We start from the raw sequence: 14414 nt of genomic DNA, 5'->3' as shown, positions 1-14414 counted from the left end.
GTGGCTGTCATAGGAAAAATGTTGGAGCTGCTATTGCTTAGTCTTTAAATGCTAGTTACCTGGTTGCTATGCTGAAACTTTGACATTGATGCTTTGTCACTGACCTGGAAGATGTTGGGAGATCGGGGAAAGTTACAGAATAGTTAGAAGTTCTTATCTGCCTGTTTGCTCTTGATCAATGACCTGAGTATTGAACCAAGACTGAGCAAAACAGCTTGGCACCTAGTTTTTTTATGGTTTTTTTTTAAGACAGCATTGCCCACATCCATGTTTTTCTTATTGCAGCTTTCTTTTGTATAGACTTGTTACCTAATCCCTTTGAATACATATTTGCTTCAAATCAAACACAGTTGTAGATGACTGTAAATACATGAAATTGTTTCTTTTTGTGCATAATTTGTTGATGATCTGAAGTGATGGACGTCATAGACTGTGGCAAGGTTCTGTGTTTTGGTGGTAAGAGATGGTGCTCCCTCATATCAAGGAATTTTGTGATGTCTGCAGCTTACGCTGTTTTGAGTTATATACCATTTTTCAGAAAGGTGCAGGTACATGACTATATGATATTACCTTTTCTATCTGTCCACTTCTTAGTATTTGTGGCTGCATTTAGTAAGAGAAGTGTAGCAGGAAGGGGGTGCAGGGAATGTTTTGAGGCATCCAAAGACTTAATATTATTAGTTAATATTTGTGAAGAGAGGCAGAACGTATCATATGGTCTGAATATCAAACTGTGCACTGGTAGGGAAACCTGCATTCACTGCACACCCACCTCTACCATTCTGAAAGTGTGTGTGTGTGTCTGCGACAACGTGCAGAAATTATTATATAGAACAGCAGGAATTTTTCCTTATGAATTATTTTTACCTTATCCTTTTGTAAGCATTTGTATATTATCTGACTGCCCTACAATGTGGTACCGTCTTAAAGTGACCCTATAGTCAAATGTTAACTTGTGGCTAAGTCATCATTTGTTGCTAGAAAGATAGCATTATACAGATGACCATATGATCTTACTGGAAAGGAAGATCAGAACTTGTACTGGCTTCATTAGAGATCATGTTGCCAAGGGCCCAGGGCTTTGTACACATAGCCAGCACTAGGCTGTACCTTGAACAGCATTTTCCGCAGTAATCCAGCCTTTATAATTCTGTCTATTCATCCCTAGCAGCAAAAAAGTCCACATAGCAGAGCAAAAAAGGGATAAATGGAAAGGGAGGATTGTGATTTAAAGTGAAATTAAACCCTCTGATTTTTTTTACATAAAACAATACTGTAATGTGTGCCTTACTGTAATCCATGGTAGTTTCCCTTCTCTTTGCTGGTCTTTCCTTTAAATCCTCATGTCTTCGCATGCTTGGGGAGAACTTCCCTTTGCAGCTGACTGCCTCTTCCTGTAGTGCTGGCTCAACTTGCAAACCTATACACAGACACCATGTAGCCATTTCATAGAGAAGGCAGTCTGCTGCAAAACAGAAGTTCTGCCCAGCATGAGAACAGATACAGATTTAAAAGGAAGAGCAGCAAAGAGAAGGGAAACTACCATGGATTACAGTAAGGCACACATTACAGTATTGTTTTATGTTAAAAGATCTGAGGGTTTAATGTCACTTTAAGACGGGTTTTATTAAGCTAGAAAAAGGAATAGGTTCATCTGTCTATTTACAAAGCTAACACACCAGGATTAGGATTCTACTTTTCAAAAAAAGTGACTAATTTTGAAATGCTGTTTAACATTGTTGAGAATAACAGTCGCATGACAAAAATAAAGTTCCCTTTATCTTTGTGTTAAAGGTTTGTAAATAGAGCCTATTACACTAAAAAAAAAAACAAGAATGGGGATGGTGCTTAAAGTTCTTTTATCCGAGATCTCTCGTGGATTACCAACCACGCTGAAAACACATCTTGCAATCCAAACTCAACAGACATGCTAGTAATGCCATTCTAACTGATCCCTGTTCGTTAACTCTGTATTCCTCTCTAAACCTCAAAGTCATGCTATTCAAAATAATAATTAGTGGCAGATTCTACCGTTTGCACTCTGTAATGGAGGCAATTTAATACAAAGCATAAAATGTCAAAACACTGATGCTACTCACAAACTTTCTTCCTACTTCCATATGATGTAATTTGTGGAAAAGAGCTTGATATCGCTTTAACCCTCAATAACAGGATAATGTTTATTTATTGACAGCAGCCTAATCTATATAAGCCACTAGTGTATAGGCAAGAGTTTAAATGATGATCTGGTTACCTTTCTTCTACATTCCAATGACATACCATAAAAAGATGGTGTATGTGTGCATCCCTGCCCTCTAGAAGCACACTAACCATTTTTGTGTTTCTTTCATTGGCATTAGCATCATAGAGGACCTTACAGCCTAACTCTAAGGATTTCCTGTGTAGAAATACCTGCTCCTAATATTATTTCTCCTTTTTTATTTATTTTTTGGTCCAAGTACAAGTTGCTTCTCTAGTCCCCTGTGGGCTCCAATCCTCCAGCTTGAGGTCTCTCAAATGTATATACCCCTACCATCGTCCTTTGCTTCAACAATACAGGGGTGGGTAGAAGGATGCACTCACCTCCATTTTTGCTCTCTGGTCTTTTTTTTTTTTTCTCTCCACTAAAACCTCTTCTGAATAAAAATGGAAAACCCACAGGACGCACTGGTACATTTGACTCCTCATCCATATTTATCATATCTATTCATATGTATTTTACAGATTTGAGCAGTGTATAGGTGGTAAGAAATATAGATGTGTTAAGAGTGAGAGCACCACAAATAGATCATTAGTCATGTACAGATTTATTTAACTTGATGTGGTCAATTGTTTACAGCCAATGTGTTTCGGAGAATCTCCAATCCCCCCTACCTAAGGCTTCAACCCACTGTCACCACAGAGCCCAGCCAACAGTGGAGCTTTCTCATTTGTCACCCAAGATTAAATTACTGAATTTTTCTGTTTTTAACCCTGAGTTCTGGTGAGTGGAGATCGTCCAAAACTTGTTGGCTGTAATCAGTTGACCTCTTGCTGAGTTAAATACATTTGCACTAGACAGATTATCTGTTTCACTCGTCACAATTTGTCTGATCACTTTATGATAGGAAGCTGCCTCCTGTAACAAGGGATTATACCAGACCACATACATTTGGAACCAGTACTCCACTAACAGTCATTTGAGAAATATAAATGTGGTATGAGTTTTCAAGTGTTCTGAAGACAAAGCATAGTAACCTCATTTAATACTTCTTATTTAAACCTAAAGTGTCCTGTATGGCAATAAGCTGTTGTCAATCAAGTAATTACTGGCAACATAGCTTTGTAACCATATTTCACAGATTAGGCTTAAGTTTCTCTGGGAGAAACTTGGCATAAGGCGGCTGAAGCTAAGTCAATTTAAAGCACATCTAAACCCCAAAACTGACATTTTGTATATCACAGCTTACCAGATCTTAAACGAGGTACATGCATTTGGGGTTTTTTTGGGGGGCTTTTTATTACTTTTTACCTGGTAATCCTGTGAATAACACACTTCCTGTCCCCGAGGGCTATAGAAGGAGCCTTAGTTGTCACCCAGGCTGCTCTCCTGATATGGACTACAAACATGTCCTCATATCTTCATCTTCTTCATTACATGGGTGGCAGGACAAGTGATGGCTTACAGAAGATAGCAAGGAAGAAAGATGAGCTTCATTGCAGCTCCCAAGAAGTGTTTATGACACATTTACAGCAAGATCAACCTGCATTTTCTGTACTTGCTGAACATTGCTGGGAATCAACACTAATGCTGCCACCACATCTAAAAACTGTCAAACTGCAACATATTACATTGTTTTGGTGTTTTAGATATTCTTTAAATCAGGGAAGGAAGGAATGAGATTATTGCTGCCTGTGCTCTCACTTATGATATGTCCCACTCTATCTGTCTTCATGGCACTCGCCATCATAGGTTGTAGGTCATTTTATTGCTGTCCATGTCCCTGATAAAATCATAGGATGTGAATGAAAATATCTCAACTCAAATGGGGACACACAGGAGATTTAAAAGAAATTTGGAGCCTTTCCACTCTGTTTAAAACCCCCCTTATTCCAAAAATTTGTATTCCATTTCACCAAAAGCAATCATGGACATAAAATAACAATTATATAAAAATGAGGTATGATATAGATCATAAGAAATAGCCATCATAAGATCATTATACAAGATGCAGTTTATTTAATCATTAACACAAGGTCATGTATGAGGGGATTGCAAGTAGTTGCAAGGTGTTGATTCAGTGTTGGTTCTTTACTCAAGATCTTAAACTTTCCTGTTACGTTAAAAAGGACTATTCAGACTTCTCAAACATGTGATTTCTTACTAAGCTACCCACACTACCAAGAAATTACATGTTTGAGAAGAACCAATTGTTTCCTCTTGTTAGCTTGTTCTTCGCACCTCACAACCACAAATTGAGATCTTTATCTTATTTGTAGTGTTATTTGCTATACTCTTGTCTTGATATTAAAGGGGAAGTGTAGTGTCTTTTGAAATGGGCACATATTTTGAGTTATTTTTTCAGTTTTTAGCTTTAAAAGTTATTTTTATATGCTTGTTTTTTTAAACACCGTGTTGATAAAAAAATGTTTTGCAAATACTGTATATTCAGTTTAAAAGAAGTATTGGGAGAGTAAAATATACTTTTCTAAATTCCTAGAGCCAGCGCGTGACACTGGAGCTGTCGACAGCAGGGCGATTGTGTGACTGCTGATTGCTCAGCTCATGGTCTTCTCCCTGCAGAGAGTGGTGACTGTCGGTCACTCCTCCACACTGGGATTCCCCTCTCTATTCCTCCAAGGAGGTGGGCACAGTTAGCTATGGTTCTAGAGAGGCAGATCCAGCTGTCAATCACGCAGCTGGGTGGATCCTGACAATATGCTTCCCGAGTGCAGCGAAGGCAGTAGCCTGCTATATGCTAACTTTGGTCACAGCAGTACATTAGTGAAATATATTCAGCACTTTTGGTCCTTGTTTGCCCGCAGCTTCCTCTGCCTGAATGTTGGTGATTTAGTTTATGTATCCCTGGTTTGCATAATGTGGAATTTAAAGTGGACCTTTACCCTCTTTGATGAAAAATGGGCTAAGCGTGCAGGGGCTACACCAGAGCAGGGCTAACTGGTCCAGGCTTGACGTTGTCAAATACTGTAGAGTTGACGTAACGGTCAACCAAGATCAGGCTTTCGGGTAAAAAGCCCTGTAAACTGTGGGCCCACCCCCTGATTGTGAGTATGGTGCTCGCTTATCCTCTCTAATGCTGTCCTGGAAGGTGACTAGAGAAAATTGGAGTTACGTACCTGGTAACTCTGTTTCTAGGAACCTTCCAGGACAGCAGGGATTCCCGCCCGATATGGTGGACTAATTTACTATGCGTTGCTAGGCAATGTAATGTTATGTATTATTATGGGTGTATATATGTGTATATGTATCTATAATTCTATGAACGAGTTGCACTATGGTATCCTTCGGTTCTTATGTTTTAACTGAAGCGTGCTAGGCTTGTGCTCCTTTTTATTCTAAGTGTGGGTGATGTGTTTCCTGTTCCGGTGGGAGGAGCCTATCTCTCTAATGCTGTCCTGGAAGGTTCCTAGAAACAGAGTTACCAGGTACGTAACTCCAATTTTTCTACTTCCTGGTCCACTTTGGCACAAATTATGTAATTGTGCCCAAGTATTGCATTGCTGGGAAATCTCATCTGTAATCTCATGAGATCTCAGGGAAAGGCATTTTTCTCATCTGCGATAATGTACATGGTCACATGCCCTAGTCACATGTGCCAGAGTTCCAGGTAGTAAAGGGATATCTAGTAACCTGTCCTTAGTTAAAATGGCCACTGTCAGAAGACTGGGAAGAAAAGGAAAAAAAAAGGTATACAAAGAATAAAAAGCCGGCAATTATCTAGAAGTATGTGTTTGTAGATTGACATTACTAAACATTTCTAAAGGTGCCTGTTGTTATTTTGAAGGTAAAGTTCCTCTTTAAGAAAAATGAGGGCAAGCTGCGGGTTAAATATTTGAACGAGATAGCTGGAGACTGATCTAAAGTAGGTTAGAAGTGTGTACTCACTTTAGATCAGATACTCTGATGATCCCTTAATTACAGGTATTTTGCAGGTCTGAGTTTATTAATTGAAACTTGACATATAAAGGTGAGATGTCTCACTTACTCTTTTTTTTTTTTTATTATCACTTTAACATATTGTTTTGCTTTTTTATTATTATTATTATTAGATGTGTTTTCTTCTCTCATAGGAGACATAAAACAAAATTATTACATCCATTCTTAAAGGTGGTTTAGAGTTTGGCTGTCTTTTATTGTTTCAGTAGCAGCACTATGTGTTTGGGATGTCATTTTTGTAAGAATAAAAAAATTAAGAAAACATCCAATGTATTTCCTGCAGAAATTGTCAGAGACCCTGAAGGCCACATGCCACATCTTCCTTTGCTCTCTTTTTGTAAATGAAATAAAACAAAGCTGTGTGTGGCTTGCGGGCACCTCCTCTGCTCTGGATGTAACGCTGCTTCGTCTTGGTGTACAGCTGCTAATGAAGGCTTAAGAAATCTCTGGGTAACAACCGTACATTTCTAGAGTAATCATCTGCTGCAGTACCATTCACTGCAACACTGATAGCTGCACTCTCTCCATCTTTATTGACCTCCATTCCTTGGTTTCTGTCTCTGACCCCTCCCTCTTTTCTTTTTTTTTTTTTGTGGGGGGGGGGGTTTTCAGCTGTTTTGTTTTACATGACTTCATCGTGTCTGTGGTTCTGTGCTGCAAGTACCTGGGTTGTATTCTGACATGAAAAAGAGATAAATGTTTAAACTAAAGCCGACGCTGTAAACAGGCACTGCTGTTCACCGGAAGGCTACCAAGGTCCCGGCAGCCTTCCTGTGAATCTCGACGCCTGTTTACAGCGCAGGCAAGAAAATCTCCTACCTCTGGAACCATGTCACCAGCGAGACCAACTGGGACCCCTGGTGAGACCCCGCGTGAGACCCCGCACGGCCCACCATAAACAATGTACAGCCTTCTGGGACCCCGCACAGCCACCTGAGATCCTCCGCTAGAGATATTAGGCTGGCACTCTGCAGCAGCACAGAGTATGTAGCTTCATATTATTCTGCATTGATGTATAATGCATTGCTGGGATTTGTAGTCCTCTATAACCAGTTGCCATTCAGCATTTCTGCATAAGGTATCGCTGGGATTTGTAGTCCTTGCTGGGGGTATTTTGCAATGCTGTATAATGTATTGCTGGGATTTGTAGTCCTCTGTAGCTGGTGGTATTTTGCATTGCTGTATAATGTATAACTGAGATTTGTAGTCCCTCTACAGCCTGGAGTCAGTGGCAGAACTACCAGGGGCCCTGGCCCTCTACCACTGTCATGAAATCATTAGTCTGTATTGTTTAAGAAAAATCGTACTCCGTCTTGTAACAATGGTGTCGGTGCATCCCTGGTTTGTACAGGCTTTTGAACTGTACACTGTATCCTGTGTAAAATATTATGTTTGTTGGTAGCTGTGAATAAACCATGGATACATCAATTGCTGCATCTTTTCAAACATACTGTAGAAAGCAAATTGCATTTCTAAGGGAGTTCAGTGGATGCTTAAGTCATTGAAAGAAATATATAATCATTACAAAGTAATAAATACAACTTTATAGCAAATTGTGTATCCAGATACAAATCTGGCTAACTATGTGTATTGCCTTTTATTAGAGTTTTCTGTTATTTCAGGTCTTTCTGTTGTTCAGTCAGTATTTTTACAGTATACATTAATTCTCGAATTAAAGGAAAATTTTGTTTTTCTTGTCTAGATTGCAACACCAGTCCGTTATACTGTAACGTTAGGAGGAACTTCCATTAGTGTGAAATATCTCCGCAAATATGGCTACCTGACTACCCCTCCATTAGTAAAAGACTATATCCAGGACAGAATGGAGGAGACAAAAGAACGACTCACAGAGAAGATGGAAGAAACCAGGGACATGATCTCTGAAAAGATGGAAGAAACAAAAGATAGACTTTCTGAGAAGTTACAGGAAACCAAAGACAGCCTCTCGTTTAGAAAGAAGAAGGAAGAGTAACAGAAAAAAAGTCCCATAAAACATTCACAGCTTTGATTAGTGTTACCACAATGAGAATATTTTTTTTAAACAGGCTTGGCCATTATGCTTTAGTGATGACAATTTGTCATTTATACTTTTTGTCTTTTTTTTCACACAGATTAGAACACTGTTAATCTTGTCCTTTGTTTTGACAGCATGTGTTAGTACATGTTAGCTGTGATATTACCATAAATGTTTGCTTAGTCCTGATCTAAAACATGTTGTAGACAAATATCTAAAATCTCCTTCACGTACCATTACATTGGGTAGGTATGCCAATATTGTGTCAGTTGTGACTGACAATGTATGCCAGCTATACACTTTACAATCATAGGTATGATTCCACCAAGACTTATCTGAATTCATTGGGGATTTTTAACAGGTCTGATTTATCCTTTAGGTCCACAAATTATCATTTATACCAAAATCATTTATTTGGTTTCTGTCAGAAACCATTCTTTCAGCTAAACGATTGTTATCATTGCATGGCTGTGCCTAACCACCACTTTTCTGATCAGAGCGTCTGCTGTCTAGCAGATCTTCGATCTCATCAATGCTGTGCAAAAACAAAATGCATGTTATGTTGAGGTGCAGAGTTCTGGAGCGCTGAGCAATGTCATTCAACATACATAGGATTAGTGCAGCAATGGATTCTGAAGGATGGGTTTACTGCATTTAGCTTATTGCTGTTTGTCTGCCTTTTACTACCCAAAAATAGTTACACCAGCTAGCTGTTGCTTAAATTACATAATGAATAAAGTGACCATGTCACCACAGTGTCACCTTTACCCATAAAGTCTCCTGTAACAGAAACATGAATATACTTACCTTCTCCTAAATCCTGTGGGGGATTTTTTTGTATTTTTTTATTGTTAAGACACCACATATCTGCTTGCTAGATGAGTTGAATATTTCCTCTTATGTTACTGCAGGATATACAAGCCAGCAGGAGTGACTACAGCAACCGGTGGGTGAGCAAGTATTATAGACACCCAGAAGTGTAGAAAAATTGCAAATGAATCCCGTTTCACAGGTCACACCCCATCTCCAAATAAAGTATTTCTGAGTGCCTGTGTGTTAGCATCTTGCACATCCTGAGTGCTGTTTGCAATCTTAATGGGTGAACTCAACAATGCTAAGTGCCTGGTTAATTATTCTTTTGTTCACATCAAAACTGCTTCCCTCCCCATGCATTCCCATCGACTTGTAACTGCAGCTTGAAGTAGATTCTTGCAGCTTAGAAGGCTATCCAATGGAGGTCAGAAGGAGGTAAACTGTTCATTTCAATGAAATCTGAATGATATGAGAAGCATCTAAAACTGATGTCAAAGCCAGGCTGCATTTGTCTATCTACATAGGCTTTAGTAGTGTTGGCAGATCTTCTAAGTAGGTTCGGATGGTGAGTTGCTTTAGGGGTTACCTGCATTTTTGTTTTCTTTTGCTTCTGATGTGTTTATGGAGGGATCTGGAATGACTTGGATGCAATTTGATTTGGGTCCTATAGAGAAGCGTTTACTTTTTGAGTCTTTTGCTGTTTGCCAATGCTTTTCTTTTATGTAAATGCAGAAGTTTGTCTTATTCTGCTGCATTTGAACTGCTTTTCTTGATGACTGATTTGTACAATATTGCACATCAGAACCAGGGAAGCTCACTTTATAGCATGAAATATTGAGAAATAATCCAATTCATGAAACGCAGACTAAGCCCATTCTTTCCTTTGAAAAAGATAAGACCCTCTAGTGTTTACAATGTGTTCTTACAATGACTCACCATCTGAAACTAAAGGACGAGGTAAAACCATTGACTGAACTAGCCTACTTATTTTATTGCTGAGGTGCAACTTAAATTGTATAGTTTACATTTGTTTCATCTGCGGTAGACAGTAACTGGAAATAATTTAGCTTTGGGTATTTTCTATGCTGCTTCTTGTAATGTCTGCACGGTCTTCAAAGTATATCAAGTATATACTTTTTCAATATAGCATATTCTAAAGTCAGCCATAAACAGCCTGATGTCTTTAAGCAGTGCAACCAAATGGAGTATTGCTTGCAAACTTCTGTTTAGGGGTAAATGCTTAAGAACCAATTGCTCATTATAGCACGCAGAGATTGTCCAGTCTTTTGGAGAATATTTGTGGCTATCCAGGATTTATTGTTTTTCCTCCATGGAAAGGAACCATCAGTCTAACAATTGCACACAAATAGTGGCAGCTGTGAAGTTGTAAGTGCAGTCACCTAGATTCTCACAGTGTGGTGATGTAAATAAATATAGGTGAAGTTCTCACAGCAGCCACCATTCTCTCAATGTATGGTTGGGCTAAGCTTTTTGGTTGCAGCTTCTAACTTAATTTGTAATCTGTCCAAGCCTGCTATACTTGATCTAGTAAAGGAAGTCATTTTATTTCCTTGTCCTGATCAATAAATAAAAAGATCTGTGTGTATTCGCCAGGATTGTACAGTAAAGCATTGATGCTGCCAGCCAAACAGCAAACTAGGCATTATTTCTGTAGTGAAGGGCCTTCTGTTACCCACATGATCACTTGAGGCATTGCTGTGCTTCCAGCTTCAAATCATCCCTCTCTCTATTGTTCCTTATAATATATTGTGTTGCTGCACTGTAATTCATGTTGGCTCATATTCAAAATTTAATTATGGTACTAGGAAATGTTATAAAAGCTTTTCTTAAAAAAAAAAAAAAAAAACAGAAGGATGCTGAGAAAATTGTTCCTCTTTTTAGAAGTTTAGTGCCAAAACCTGAAACTCATTTTCTATTGCAAGGTTTACATTTACAAACAGAATGCAAAGATCCATAGGACAAATATAACTTGACCCTATAGTCTAAAGGTGGTATCTTACCTGCCTGCTTCACACCCTCCATCTCTTACTATGTCTTACGCCAAAGCATAGCAGCACTAACATCAAGTATTTTATATTTATCTGAAAAAGGGCCGTCCTATTGATCAGCTTAATCCACATCTATCAATGGAAGGAGCACGTGTGTATACATGTAATAGACATTTAAAGGTCCTGGAGGACTCCATAAGAGTCATATCTACATCCATTGTATATACCATAGCGGTTTTATTTACAAAATTATTCTTTAAATTGCATTTGCATAATCATGCCCAATAGGGGTACATGATAGCTCCTCTATGTATTGAGCGAGTGCTAAGTGGTTTGTGCCATGGCTATGGAGAATACCATGCAATTCAAATTATTTTCATGGTGCATGAATACAATGATGGCCACAATACAGAATAGGTGAAGACTAGTGTACCACATAAAGGAAATCTCTGGGCTTTTACAGATTTTCTTATTGTTCCATGTTTCCATTCCTTTGTGGGAAGTTAGTAAATGCATGCACACAATCCAGTCCAAACCATAAATGGACCTCTTCTGTCCACATTTACTATCGCACTACTTATTGTTTTATTATGTAAGAGATTCTTGTTTACATACGTTACCAACCTGTTTGAATATTTTTAATTCTGTAAAACTAAAAACATTTCATCAATCCTGTTTATATACTGATTTTAAATGGGATGCATGGTATTAATGTGTGTGTAAAAAATACATTTCTATATACAATGTCATATCATATTGTGAACAGCCATATTTACTCATTACAAACACATGCTCTTCCTCCTGAAAACTGCACTTTGTCATCTTGTAATCATTGAGATAATGTCCAGAACATGTTGGGAAATCTTAGTGTACACAAAGCTGGTACTCCTGTATCAAACAGCCAGACAGATTTTGTTTTCAACAACTGTTTCGTCCTCCATGAAGTATGAGCATCAAATAGCATATGTATGAAAGCATACGGACCTTTTATCTACAAACAATTGCATAACGCTGAAACACAGGGTCAGAATGTCCAGGGCATCCAACATGTTTATACACACTACAAAGCTCTTCAGTCCTGCACAGTGTGCACTGATTTACTTCACCAATATTTATTGGCTTAGTATATGCTTTGCTTGCAAAGAGTCATTTGGAACTTCCATCCATTCCTGCTACCTGCCCTCGGTGACTTTGATGTCTGCAGTGACAGTGATGCCCTGCGCACCACTCTGTAACTAGAGGATCAGCCTATTGCTTCTACAAGTGTTGTTTGCAGTCTTGGATCATTTATAAGTCCAAAGGCCTGAAATACTTGCTCTTTGTACCCATTTTCCAACTTCCAAGAAGTTGTTTGCTCACCTCGAGCGCTTAGCCTGGTATCTATTTTGTGCAGAAGTGGTCTATTCCCACAGTGGATTTAAAAGTGTCTGGTCTTAACAAGGCACATAACATACAGGTGAAATATGCAACGGTCTTTGAGGAGCCAACCAATAAGCATTTAGAAGCCCTTTCCAGAGCTCTGACCTTGCTGGCAGGTCCTGCCCTTCACCCGATGCTTCCTGTGGCTTTGCTTTGTCAAACATTGACTGATTAATCAAATTTTTTTAGAGACATCTGTTGATTCCTTGCTTATGGAACACTTGGTGCAGAGGGCTGTAATGTTAAATGTTAGCTGTGATGGCTTGCTGGAAGCTTCCTGCCTTATCTCGGTGCATATGCTTGGGGCACTGTGGCCAAAGTGGTGGACTGCAAAACCTTTGTGCAAGAAGTTTAATCTGCATGGCCTTCAAGGGACAATGTCTACAGTACAGCTTTTGAAACTCATCCAGAATGCTAGTGTGGGCAAGGACACCAATCTTTCTCAGTGGAAGACGTTAAAGGAACAGACTTAAAGTGACATTAAACCCTCAGATTTTTTAACATAAACCAATACTCTAATGTGTGCCTTACTGTAATCCATGGTAGTTTCCCTTCTCTTTGTTGCTCTTCCTTTTAAATCATCATGTCTTCTCATGCTCTGCAGAACTTCCCTTTGCAGCTCAGGGCCTCTTCCTGTAGTGCTGGCTCAGGTTACAAGCCTATAGAAACTAATACACTGACACCGTATATCCATTCCTGAGACAAGGCAGTCTGCTGCAAAAACAGTTCTGCAGAGCATGAGAACAGATACAGATTTAAAAGGAAGAGCAGCAAAGAGAAGGGAAACTACCATGGATTACAGTAAGGCACACATTACAGTATTATTTTATGTTTAAAAATCTGAGGGTTTAATGTCACTTTAAGTCTTCTCTCTGTTAAGAATCACCATTTTCATTTCTCCATTTCCTTGACTTCCAGTTTGAGACCCTCCAAGCTTGGCACCCCATCCACCTGCAAAGTCTAGCATTTCAAGTCTGCAAAATCCTCAGACAAGCCTTCCTCTGCATGAAGGTGTTCCCCCCACTTTCCAGAGCAGTGGGACATCTGACCTTTAAAGATGTTTGGACAGCTTGCATCTCTGATGCCTAGGTGCAGAAGGGGGTATCTAAGGTGAAGTTTCACTCACTGTCACTTGCTCAGTTTTCACCTTCAACCTGCCTGCCTGTGTCTGCACAGATTAGCAGATCTTTATAAGGTCCTCTCAAGTCTTTTGAATCGGTGTCATTGCTTCCCTTCAGTAGCAGTCTTTATTCTTTGGTGTACCAAAAATGTTGTTATTTCTATTATCTATCTGTGTATGCAGTAAAATCAATAATGAAATGATTAAAGGGTAATTCCACTTACCCCTCCAATCTGACCCCCTCTCCCCCACCCCGGCTATACTTACCTTTTGGCAAATGCTCCTCCTCCGGTGCAGGTGTACTATCCGTACCCTGTACTGCCCTGCGCTCAAGATTTTGAATTTCACTTGAAAATGGAGAGAACTCTTAGCAATAAGTGCTTATTAGTCAGCACGATCAGAAGCACTGGTCAGTGCAGTCAGGTAACCGCACTGACCAATGAATGCTCTTCGTTTGTGAGCAAAATCCAGAGCGCAGGGTTGCGCTACATGACCGTATGGGGTACAGATAGTGCACCGGCAGAGGGTAATGGGTGTTCGCCAAAATGTAAGTATAGCGTGGGGAGGGGGCCAAATTGGAGGGGGTAATTCCATTTTCACAAATGCACCTGGGAAAGTGAAATTACCCTTGAAGGCAAATGGTACATGCGGGTAGCAACAATACAGCGACAACTACACATTTAGGGCCCATTCACACCAATTGCGATGCATTCCAGAGCGACAGAGTGGAAGTGAGGGGGGGAATCCTTCAATAAGGACACTGTCAGGAATGAAAACTTAAAAGTAGTTTTAAACCTTCTGTGCCCTATCCAAAATAAAAGGTTATGGCTGGAGTTGGGCTTTAATAATTCCCCCCCCCCCCCCACGCCCTTGCCCCCCCTT

The 14414-nt window shown here is 39.5% G+C and overlaps 1 protein-coding gene across 1 annotated transcript in view; it reads left to right on the top strand.

Annotated features, from left to right (window-relative positions):
* The window catches only part of FAM210A (family with sequence similarity 210 member A), a 39312-nt gene extending 30890 nt beyond the window's left edge, over positions 1-8422 (top strand). Inside the window, exon 5 of the mRNA XM_018556838.1 lies at positions 7860-8422. Coding sequence (XP_018412340.1) covers positions 7860-8129 — 270 coding nt within the window. The 3' untranslated portion in view covers positions 8130-8422. The remainder of the gene's footprint in view (positions 1-7859) is intronic.
* Positions 8423-14414: the final 5992 nt, after the last annotated feature.

The sequence above is a fragment of the Nanorana parkeri genome, unplaced genomic scaffold (genome assembly GCF_000935625.1).
Source record: "Nanorana parkeri isolate BGI_ZX_2015 unplaced genomic scaffold, ASM93562v1 scaffold255, whole genome shotgun sequence".
NCBI classification, from domain to species: Eukaryota; Metazoa; Chordata; class Amphibia; order Anura; family Dicroglossidae; genus Nanorana; species Nanorana parkeri.
The sequence above is the reverse complement of the archived record's forward strand: the minus strand, read 5'-3'. Positions and strand labels throughout refer to the sequence as shown.